Below are 12,257 nucleotides of genomic sequence, written 5' to 3' on the forward strand. Positions count from 1 at the left end.
TATCATTTTAATGTGAGCTTAGGCTTTATATTTTCACATGATCTTCGGGTGTCATATGAAATGAGGAAATGGGCTTTTAATATATTGTAATCTGGTTGATAGAAGAACAATATGAAATGAACATTTCTTAGAATGGTTTACTTCCAATAACACTTACCCATGGAGATACTAATCTCCATGTCTTAACCATTCAGCTGGTACATCGACTTCATATCTTTCTTCTGCATTCATTTTAGCCCCATTAACAGTTTTTGGAAGAGCTTCTTTTATTTTGAAAGCTTTATACCTCGGTCACATTTGCTCTACGGCGGCCATACGGCAAGTCGAAAACAGCCGTTTAAAATTTGTTTGTACCAGCTATATATAGTGGGGTTTGGATAAAAATGAATAAAACGGCTGTTTTTGACTTGCCGTACGGCCGCCGTGGCAAATGTGACCGAGGTATTAGTAATGGAATATTTTGGTTATCAAACAAATGACTTGATGCAATTCCTGCAAATTGATAGAAATGTATCTTGCTGTTTTGATGCAGATTCTTTTAACAGGGGGAACATTAAAATATTGATATACAGAGTATAAGTTTTTCTACTTTAAGGGCTCAAAGAAAATGTATTTAAGTTTCAAGCTGGATCATAGTTTTGCAGTGAAGATTTTTAAACATACCATCCTTCTCCATGGCCCTATCTCATAAAGAGTTGTGATTGATCAGATCAAACTCAACTATGGAAATCCAATAATGTCATGATTTTTCATACTGGAAATTAGCACAATGCCCTCTGAAAACAAAGAGAACACTGACTTGTACAAGAAAATGATGCACGTATGTGTATACACCATATTCATAGAACACTTTGATTGGGGCCCCATCTTACAAAGAGTTACGACTGATCCAATCAATTGTAACTCTATGGGAATCCATCAGTGTCATAATTTCTTCTACAGGAAATGTGCAAATATGAAATTGTCCTTTGTAAACAAAGGAGAACACACCGAACTGTCAAGAAATCAATGAATTTATGGATATAGGCCTACATTCAGATGTAGAAAATTTGTTGAGCAAAAATGCATTTTATATATTGACTTTGCTGGCTTTCCAGAGTTAATAATTAGATCAATCTTTATCTAATGTACACAATGCCCCTTTGGAAACAAAGGTAAGTACACTGACTTGTTAAGACAATGATACATAGAGGAGTATATATCATTTAGTAGACTGTCTGAGCTGGTATTTGTGTTCATTCAAGATATTGGGGTTGTTGGCTTTTCATAGATGTGATTGATTAGATCGATTGCAACTCTTTGTAAAACAGGGCCCTAGTCACTTCACACTACAATATATATCATCAAATGAACAAAACACCAGTACTAAGAGTAATCATATTTTTACTAACAAAAATAAAATATATTGCAAATTCTTCTTTGTCAGGGTACATGTGTAAAATGTAGGAAAAAAAAGATCAGCAAAATAAAGAGAAGTTTATTCATGAATGAAATATATATATATTATTGAGATCTTGTGATATTGCTTAATGTCTGCTTTGTATACATTAATAGCATAAAGTATTGAGATTAAAAACAAAGCTCTAATTACACTTCCATCAGTGTGTCTTTGTGCATTATTTGTAATTTTCAGGTTTGTAACACCGATTATGAAAGCATCTTTGATACCTATTCAAAACGGTGACACTCACACTAATTACATACATACATGTATGTTCAAATTGCACATTGCACAGTTGCAATTTTATTTCTCACAAAACTCCAATTGTGCATTAAGTGTCTCTAAGCACAGAGGCCCGGCGAATCCACAAAGGTGGCTTCAATCGTACCACAGTATGAACTGGACACTATTAAAGTTTGATAATAAATGTGTGCTTTTGGCAAAGTGCGCTAAATTCATGCTTGGATGAAGCACAATAATACAGGAAATCTCCATAGTCCATGGTTTTGAACCAAGGAACTACCTTTGTGAATTCGGGAAAAAAATAGAGCAGTTGCAATAGATTGTAAAAGTAATGGAATAAGCAAGCTCTACAATGTTTTGGTCTCATACAGCTAAATGGTGATGCATAAGTCCAATTCTATCAGAAATTTAGCACCATTATGACAAATGGAAAATTAACCTAATGATGAGATATCTTATCCCAATGGCTATCATTATGAATATATAATTGATATCATTTGAAAGCTGAAATTAATTTACATGAGCAATGTGCAAAAAAAATGCTGTAACCTTAGTAATAAGCCAAAATTTAGGTCAATTGATGTCATCCCCCACATTTGTACATAGGCTATGTAGACTTGAATTAGTGATAGATCAATACGCCATCACACGTTCATAGATGTAAGGATCGCATTATGTTATATTCAAGGTTTTGACGTCCCCTCTGTGAATATAACTGCATTGTAATGTAAACTTGTTTTCTTAAAGCTACATGCAATATTTAAAATAACAAGTGCTTATCAGTGGAAAAAATTATTTTACAATTACAATTTTGATTCAAAACACTTCATCATGATAAACACTTTAATTAATAAACTTTCATCATCTTTTCAGTTCTCTATATAAAGAAAAGTAGGCGTCTCCTCATATTTTAATCATTATTTTGTCAATCTGCTCTCAATAAAAATCTTTTCTTCTTCCTATTGAGTACAGTCCGTCATTGGCATACCATGATGTAAAATCCAGGCTATACTGCCCTAATATAATGTACTTCAAATTACCAGTATCATCTCTTTTTCTGTAGTCAAAGTTGTCAAAATATGAAAAAAGTCGAAATAGGAGAAAGATTGTAATAATGTACATATAATAATAATAACCAAAAATAGGTGACTACATGCCTGTCTAACTGAGCTAACAGTAAAATATGTACATGGGACTATACAGTGGAATGCTTTCCATTATCATTGCACTATTGCTGTTAAAGGTAGCATATTTCATCAAGGCAGTGATTTCCTTTCATGACCCCTTCACCATGGCAGTAAAAAAAATAATAATTAAACAAAATGCAGTTTACACTTAGCATCACACTATACTACAAAGACAGATGATAGGATAAAATTATGAACACAGATGTCATTCTTGATGATTACACCAAAAAGAGTTACATTCAGATTTCACATGGGAGAATATATATTGATATGATGAAATAAGTTGCTGCAATCATATGATGCACTAAATCAGTTGTCAATCCACTTTATTTAGTTCTTGGGGGAAAAAATTTGAATAAACCTAATTTCATATAATAAAATACAAATCAAGCGAGGATATGACATCAAGTTGCTCATTGACTATTCATGAAGATATGTCCAAAACTGTTTCAACAGAAAATGCAAAACTTTAAAATGTCATTACTTTGTTATTCCTTGTCCGATTTTGATCAAATTTTCAGTGTTTTGTTTGTCTGATTTTTCTTTATCTGGTCAAATCATATTTACTTCAGCCTGGAGTATCCCTTTAACATGATTTGACCATCGCAGTGATGCTTTTAACACTGCACGCAACTGGGTATATAAGTGTCAGAATACAATCTTTGTGAGACACATCCCCCTAATGACATTGTTACAAAGAAATTACATTGTTACAATGAAATACATTTTCTTCCCATCCCTGTTCATGATGATGGGAATCATAAACATTTATGATTGACCCTCTATCAGGGACTCAGTTTTATAATAATGAAGGGAGCAATAAAAAGCTCTCCTAAAACTTTTAAGGGGAGCACTACAAAATGCTATTCTTTGACATACATGTACAAGCCCGGGGAGCTCTCTTGTCCGATTACAAAATGGATGGAGGAACGTACACTAAGTTACAACCCACAACCAAAGGAGATAAACAATCAGATATAGCTTTATGCAATATTTATCTCATTGAACTTTTTTTAAATTTCATTCTTGCTTAAAATATAATTGTGTGTTATTTATAAAACCTTGACAGAGAATGAGGCTTTCAAGGTTGACTCTAACAGTTGATCATTGACTGACACTCTTGTTAAGCAATTGCTGAGGCGAGTGATAATTCGCTATACCAAAAATGGATTAAGGAGAGCGTTAGCGAGTGATCACTCTCACTCCCCTTAAAACTGAGTCCCTGCTCTATGTCTCTTGTAAATGAAATATATCTACCACTATTGCAAAAAATATGACATGACTTAAAAATATATGGAAAAGTAAAAACCACTGAAGGCACGAAGGTAACTGGTTTGGCAAGCTTTGGCATCGTCTAAAGCAGCGTAACATATCTCCTGCTCATACCCAAATATGAAGTAGTGGCTGCAACACTTTCACCGCTTCTCGAATGCGAGCTCTTGTCCTACAAAATATATATAATAACATGTATGCACATTACTATGAATGCATGTGATATCAAATAAATGATTAATTGATGTATTCAGAGAGAAAAAGAAAGAAAGAGAGAAATTGGCATAATTTAGTACAACTCTGTTCCTATTCTGTATCTCTCATTATTATTATTATTATCATTATTATCATCATCATCATCATCATCATTATTATTATTATATTATTATCATTATTATCATTATCATTACTATTATTATCATTATTATTATCACTATTATTATTCTAGTTATCATTATAATTATTTCATTGGGCATTTTGCATAATAAAAAGTCAAATAAATTTCAATATATATATATTTCAGAACTTGATTCTGTGTGCTCCTGGTAAAAGATTGGTTAATTTGTGTTATTGGTTTATAATACCTAACAATCTTTATTAATAAATAGAATGGATCATGAATAATATTCAACTCACTTGGGTTGACTTGGAGCACTCTACGGAAGTATCGAGTCTGAAGAATCCCATTTCTGTCACCTGGAGATAATATCACGCCATTCTTGGATAAGAAAAACTTGATGCCATCTATCATTGGTAGAAAAATAATGAAAAAGAAATTATACACCGATATCTTCAGATTTAGTCTTCTTATTCTGACTTACAATGTAACAACAGTTAATTTTATTCCTACTGGTTAATGGTATACCAAAAACACAAATGTGCTTTAATGCATGCATACCAAAATTAATAAGGAAAGACCATGATGTGCATAAAAAAAGGTTTAAATTCTTTTTAAAGACTTTTCTTTTTAAAGACTTAATTAGTGATGCCATACAGGAAATCTGTGGCATAGCATAGGGGTCACGGAAGCAGAGGGGGGGGGGGGGGGGCTGGGGGGCTTAAGTCCCCCCCCCACTTTTTTCCAAAGCCGTGTACAAAAACATAAAAATGACCATATGATTGTGATTTTTTGCATGGTCAGCCTCCCCCCACTTTGAAAACCGTTCCGCGGCCCCTGTAGCATAAGTTTTGACTGTGCAAACAGAATCTTCTAGTTACAAGTAACCAATTATTGTGTCATATGTAGATATATTCATATTTTCGACCTGTTTCATAAAACAAATAATACATAGGTTTTCAATTTGATGAGTTTTGATGTGTCTGGGTTATTTACAGTGTTGTGCAAAGGCACTTGGCAAGCCTCTTTCTTGCATTAGAGTCCAAACACATGCTCTCACCTGTGAATTGTTTGTATCTCATTTTTAAAACAAATGGCAATTAAAGTCTAATAAATTTGATTATTAGACCAAAAGGAATCAAGCCATGCAGCATTGGAATTAGACCAACAATATATAAGACCTACACTCATTCCGAAAAGAATACTCTACTTTCTTGCCTTTCCATTTCACTTCTATTTCTATCTACTTTTATCTCAGTCCTTCCAGGACTTTACACATGGTGTACCGTAAACCACTTCCGCGATTGTTCATACCACCATGCAAACCTTCATCCAAAGTGACCATAAACCACATATTTGTATATTTCACCTGTGAGAATCAAAAAAACTAGCACATCAATGATGTAGAGCTCATCCCGCATCTCACAACGAAATTTAACACAATTTTAATTTCAGCCCAGTTGACACTGTAGTGAATGATATTGGTGACATAAATTGAGGATATAGAATTGAAATTGATGAAGAAATGACATAGAAGCAATTTTTTGTGATCTATGAATAAATTTCATATAAATTTAAGCATAAATAATTTTTTAGTCAAAATTTATTAACTCTTTGTAGAACCCTATAGTGAACCTCATGTAGCTCTCAGATGGAACAAAAATAATCAAAATCAATACGCCAGTACAATATGCCACGGCATAAGCTCATCTGGCACTTTGGGCCGGATGAGCTGAAAAAAATCACTTACCTTGTATTGCTGCATGAAGATCAATGAAAATCATAATTTGGCAGGACCTCCGCATTCCTGGAAGAGTAAATGAAAAACATGGTCTAAATAATTTCTCCTGTAGTATATTTCTTGTATATGATTTGTTGTTGGCTCACGCCCCCCCCCCCCAATTATAATCATTATGGATATCCCATCAAAACAAGCCGCATCCCTTGCAAAAATTCATTTTCAGTTTGATAGCAATCTTTGCGATGTCATCTATTGTGAAACAGAAGTCAGTATAAGTTAAATATAACATGATTCACCACTTTGGCCATATGTCACCACTGACAAATTCTAAATAAAACACCTTCATCTGATTTGTCTCAAAATTCAATCAATTTTCAAAGAGGACTGGGACAATACACTTTAAATCCAATTTCGTCCCTGTTGAACGGTGGCCAGATTCACCTCACACTCACAGCAATCTCCCATAACCCCTCCCTCCACGTTGCACAATTCAATGCCCAGGTGGAGGGGGCGGGGAGGGGGGGGGAGGCACTAACATATAATGGCAGTATGGGTATGTGCGACCCTTCAGAGTTCAGACCCCCCCCTTTTCACATCTTGCCGGCCATTTCCAAGCTTATCATATTCACCCTTTTTCATTGACCAAGACCTTTCTCCCCCTTCCTATAAGGTTTGCAGTTCAAGAAATGACCCGTTCTCTGGTTTTATCTCTTGTTCTGAAAGCCTGCAAAATATCAAGATCCTGTTCATAAGGGTTCTCATGCAAGTAACTGCCAGGCATGCTTCGCTCCATTATGAACAAAACCACGCATACACTTTGTGCCAATCAACGTCGAGGAGCAGGCAACAGCCCTTCTCCGTTAATCGAGTGTGAAATTTAGAGTCGATGCATCATACGGTTTTGTCTTGATGTCCATAACACATTTCCCAAGCCCTTAATTTCAGGCTTTAATTATCAAGACCCATATTTCGTGTTAAATTCCAGTTCCCATGCACCTACATTTGCAGAGTACAATTTCATAATAATAATAATGCTAATAATAATAATAATTATGATAATAGTAATAATAAAAATAATGATTATAATAATAAGAACAATGGTATATGTACCCAGGGTAGCCACTTCAGTTCCGTGAACTGTTCTCCCAACGGGCCCTGCTATTATAGTTACCCTTGCTTCTCATTTCGTAAGCAACTTCTGTTAAACATATAGTTTCAGATATAGGGGCCACACACCCCAATACTTTCAAAATCTGAGTCCCCCCTCCGTTCAGTGCATCCTTCGTTCTCATCCAAACCCTCCTTCACTTTCTTCTTCCAATACGAAGTCTATTCCAATAGAAAATAATTCAGATTTGAGTTCATTAAAAGATACAGTAAATTAGTTACCGCTGATGACTCCGTCGGCTCCCGGCTCACCCTGAGCAAAGTGAATGTGAGTCCTATTCATCCTCCTGAGTCCCTAGAAAGTAGAGGGGGGGGGGGAAGAATTAAATTCATTCAAAATTAGACTAAGACCTATCTTTTTAAATAATCTCCAAACATTCCCCCCTTTTTTCTTTTTATGTTGTTTTCCAAGCATTTCAGCTCTTGCAATGCAGAAGAATAAATGCACACACAGTTTTTGCACTGCCGGTATATAAATTAGTCTATTTTCATTTTAATTAATATTACACTTAAAATACAGGGTTGATGATTATGCGGCATACTGATGGAAACAGTGGGACGTGAATAGGAGGAAAAAAGGATTGATTTGTGACATACATGATCAACTGTGAGGAACAACTGAATGAGTGAAAAATAAAATGAGAAGAGGAAGGGGTCCCAGAGAGGGGTATGACGGACTGGTGAGAGAGAGAGGGGGAGGGGGAGGGGTGAACTGTGAGGAACTACACAGATAGAGAAATGAATGTAAGAGAACAGATAGGAGGGTTGATAAAGAGAGGTAACGGGAGTTCATCTGTTGGGAAGAAAGAGAGAAAAGAAAGTGAAAAAAAAGAGCACATTCAAAATAATTGTTCTGAAATGAGTAGAGTATGCTCAAGATTATATTTAAAAAAAAAAATTCCTCTTAGTCTTCACTCAGCAGTTAAGAGAATGCTAATTATTATAATGTAGAACATGATTTGAAATTCTTCAGTGTGTATCCTTTGATGAGTTGGAGTACAGAAATTATTACCATACATGTACCTCTCTATGGATCTGGTCCCAATGTCTGATAAAGGTTCCATGGATTACTGTTGGATAACGACTAGCATCAGTAATGGGCTCTAATTCCGGTTCAGGTACCTGAAAGAGAAAAAGTCAAAACATACAAGATAGTATCTATCCGGGGGGGGGGGGGGGCAAGTCAAATGTATTGTTGTACACATGCGTGACCAAATTACTTCCAAACACCCGGCCCCTAAACAAGTATTTTTCTCTGTGTGCAAAATAACCCCCTAAACAAGTTTTTCGTGGGCTTTATTTACACATTTTGGCCCCTTATCAAGTTGTCGCCAGAATATGACCCCGGGGAAAAGCTTGGGGAAAAACATATCCTAAACACGTTTGGCTAGTCTTTAAAAAAAAGCTTTGGAAAAAAAACACACCCTGAATAGTTTTGACCCCACGATTGACCATTAACCAGTCTTTTAAAACCACCCTTTTTCTTAAAAATCAGTGTTTTTGATACCCTTTACGAGTGCATGCGCTGCCCTCATCCAAAACTAAAAAAAAAACACCCCTTTAAACACGTTTTTAGGGTCATGCATGTGTACAGCAATATATTTGACTGCCCCCCCCCCCCCTCCGGTATCTATAATTTAAAGTTGAAGTATAAGTGTATCATATGGTCTAGGGGTTCTGACTCACGTCTTTTGATCAGAGGTTCATGGGGTTGGATCCAAGCCATGTCATGCATGCTTTCCTTCAGCAAGAAATTTACTCATATTGTGTTGCCCTCAACCCAGGTGTTGTGCATGTGTGTATCAACTAGGATTTATTCTTTGAATTAATGCACTGCACTGAGTGCTGAAAGTGGCAGCTTGAGCTGAAACCTGGGTACTAACAATATAGTGACTTTGAATAGCTTATTTAGATGATGCTAAAATAAATGCCTGTTGTTATTATCATTATTATTATTATCATATATTATTATGATTAGTAGTAGTAGTATTATCATTATCATTATTATTATTATCATTACTACTATTATTATTAATTGTCATTTATTTGTTTCAATGTGGTGGCACTGATGGTGCCATTTTGAATCTTGATTAATGGAAAACCAAGCCTCACCTCGAACGAATGTCCTTGGTTAGCACAGATCATCAGATCTCCCGTTTCTTCATGAGTTTTGAGAGAGAATCGCTGTTTCTCATTGGATGCTACGACCCTCCTGATATCTGCCTCTGTATAACCCTGGAACATCTTATGCGCCAAAAGATCCTTGACCAGGACATATCCTCCTGTGTGATTGTCAACAGAACGGAATAAACAGAAAAAAATATATATGTATAGATCTACTACTGTTGAAAGACCTAGAGATGAGTTAGGCGCAAATATTCACTACTGAATGATATGTGTCGTAGTTCTATAAGCTAAAACAACATAGATTATGCCAATTAGGATGCATTTCTGAGGTTGTTCGGGATATGATGGGTAAAAAGTGATGCCATGTGGAGTGTGACATCACCCCCCCCCCCATTTCAGCAATTATTGGGTGAAATATGTATCCTCCGATACTTTTGCTCTCTTATGTTACTTAGTTTTTGTAACAAGCGCATTTTTGTAATGAATTTCATCATTTTGTTACTATGTACAAAGCATATCTGACTTCTGTGTACTTCGAAACTATTAAATGCACGGGACAGAAAATTCTGCTATTATAGTGGTAGGCCTATGTATGTTTACCAAGAGATGTCATGAATGAATGTCTAAAGGCCTGGCCCACGGACACAAAACGTATTCATAACGGATAGACTACAGCGGACAAGCAAAATTTTGAGGTGGCTCCATCGGGTTTCATCCGCTCCAGACAATGGACAAATCGAAAATGGGCGAACAATGAAATCACAGTGGACAGTAGACCAAAAGCTTCAGTCTCTGTATTTTGGTTGTTCCGCTGAACTGCGTTGGCTCACTCACCAATACATAGACTGAATGGGGATGATAGTAAAATGTCAGAAATTGTTGAATAAATTCCCAGAAACGACGGTTCTAAGTGGACAGATGCTTGATGGATATAGAGCATATGAAACATTTACGCAAAAAGTAGATGACGGATACATAATTTTTCCAACAGATGGCAAGATTCTTTTCAGTTTTACATCCTCTTTGCATCTGTAAGACTAGTATAAAGAGCAGTGGGACCAAGCCTTAACTCAATATAGGGTTCTAACTTCTAACAGAGAAAAATATGAGAGACAGATAAATTTGGTTAATAATAATTTAATTACACTCTTGTTTACACTATTTCATGAATTGCTTACCTGGATAAATTTTAAAACCCCATTCCACTGCCTTGTGCCTTAAAACCAGCGACAGTCGTTTGGATAGTCTGACATCCATACCTGGCCTGAGTTGAGACTGGGTGATCTTGTTGTGAGAAGCTCACCGAGTTAACTACAAGTACCGGTACAATGTAATTTCCAATGCAATAAAAAATACCAATCGCGATCAAGAATGAACTCGAAATTGTTCGTCAACAAGTTGTAAGTTGATATCCACAAATCAGACTGCATGCAGTTGGTAAAGTACAATACATTTGTAGCAGAGATCAATAGTACTGTATCAAGATGAAATTACGAATACGGTATATAATTTTTTATCTTGATCTTTCGACACACCAAGAAATTCGTGCAGGAGAAATCGGCGCCATTCAGTAATGCCATCCCGATCGATCCGATATATATACAGGGAGGGTGATTGCGCAATACATATTATGCCCCGCCCACTCTACATCAAAACGTAAACAAAGCTGTTCTCGGCGAACGGTTTTACAAAAGCATTTTGGAATTACCGTTTGAAAGTTATGTACGACTGGCACTGGCGTAAATCCGGTCCGAGCACTGGGGGGGGGGGGGGGGTGAAAGCAATATACTGACCTGAAAATTAACTTTTGGGGGACACCTAAATACAGGGCTATATGTATGCGGGCTATGTAACCGTGTACAAATCCTTTAATCTTTCAGTTAAAGGCCTCTCATGATTTTTTTCCAATGGCTATAATTGTAATGAATTTGTTGTGTTATTGAAATACAGTTAATATCAAAATGCGAGCGAGCAAATTTTCAGTAGTTGATCAAAGACTTGATGACCACAGTCGTACGTCTTTCATGATAGGTGTGATTGTTGTGACGCAAAGCTGGATTACAGTTAGTATCCAAATGCGAGCGAGCAAATTTTCCATACTTGTTTTGGTGGTAACTCAGTGGCGTCATGAATCCAAGACGGGCCCGGGTAGGCCCTCCGATCCTCTGCCCCCCCCCCCCCCCCCCGGAGGGAGACGACAAGATTTTGGGAAAGAGGAAAAAAGATAGTAATTGGGAAAGGAAATTTGGAAGAAGGATGGGCAAATCAGAAGGAAAAGTGATCGAAGGATCGAATTTGGGAAGGGAAAGTATTGGTTGAACATGCAGAGGGCAATTCTATGGGGGAAAATGGACCACAATTTATTAATTTCCAGCAGAGTTTGGGGATGAAGTCCATGGATCTAAGGAAGCAAAATTGAGAAAGGGGGGAAGGAGAACCATAATTATATGGAAGGAGGAAAGTAAAAAAAATAAAAAGAAAGAGAGGATAGCTGTAAGATAAATGTAAATTTAAAGAAAACGGGACGAGAAATATGTTTCCTTGTCTCTCTCTCCTACTTATACTTTCCTTCCTCTTTTTCCTGTCTCCTCTTTTTTATCTTCCAAATAAGTATATTCGACGGGGACCAAGCCGAGGACTGGAAGTGCATGGCTGTGTGTCAAGCCGGGATGATAATCAAATTAATACGTCTGGGAATAGATTATTTGTAGACAGATGCCGCAAAATAAATGTCTATAATCA

General features: G+C 36.3%; 2 protein-coding genes across 3 annotated transcripts in view; one reads left to right on the forward strand and one right to left on the reverse strand.

The window, feature by feature from the left end:
* LOC129264353 (zinc finger FYVE domain-containing protein 1-like) overlaps window positions 1–1,598 on the forward strand; it is a 24,392-nt gene extending 22,794 nt beyond the window's left edge. For both annotated transcript variants that reach the window (XM_064102847.1, XM_064102848.1), the window contains exon 11: window positions 442–1,598. The gene's annotated coding sequence lies outside the window, so the exon portion shown is untranslated. The remainder of the gene's footprint in view (window positions 1–441) is intronic.
* Window positions 1,437–11,276, reverse strand: LOC129265696 (tRNA 2'-phosphotransferase 1-like). Its single transcript, XM_064102849.1, has 7 exons — window positions 10,694–11,276; window positions 9,501–9,670; window positions 8,412–8,510; window positions 7,611–7,683; window positions 6,231–6,287; window positions 4,780–4,887; window positions 1,437–4,315 (listed from the first exon to the last, which is right to left on the reverse strand). Exons 1-7 carry the CDS (start codon window positions 10,770–10,772, stop codon window positions 4,287–4,289), a joined length of 615 nt encoding a protein of 204 aa, XP_063958919.1. The 5' UTR covers window positions 10,773–11,276; the 3' UTR covers window positions 1,437–4,286.
* Window positions 11,277–12,257: the final 981 nt, after the last annotated feature.

Source organism: Lytechinus pictus, chromosome 7, assembly GCF_037042905.1.
Source record: "Lytechinus pictus isolate F3 Inbred chromosome 7, Lp3.0, whole genome shotgun sequence".
NCBI lineage: Eukaryota > Metazoa > Echinodermata > Echinoidea > Temnopleuroida > Toxopneustidae > Lytechinus > Lytechinus pictus.

Coding starts and splice junctions, on each gene's coding strand:
- LOC129265696 (XM_064102849.1), bottom strand. CDS start 10,772: ATGGATGTCAGACTATCCAAACGACTGTCGCTGGTTTTAAGGCACAAG. Junction 9,671..10,693: donor GGGTTTTAAAATTTATCCAG/GTAAGCAATTCA, acceptor ACAATCACACAG/GAGGATATGTCCTGGTCAAG. Junction 8,511..9,500: donor ACCAAGGACATTCGTTCGAG/GTGAGGCTTGGT, acceptor TTTCTCTTTCAG/GTACCTGAACCGGAATTAGA.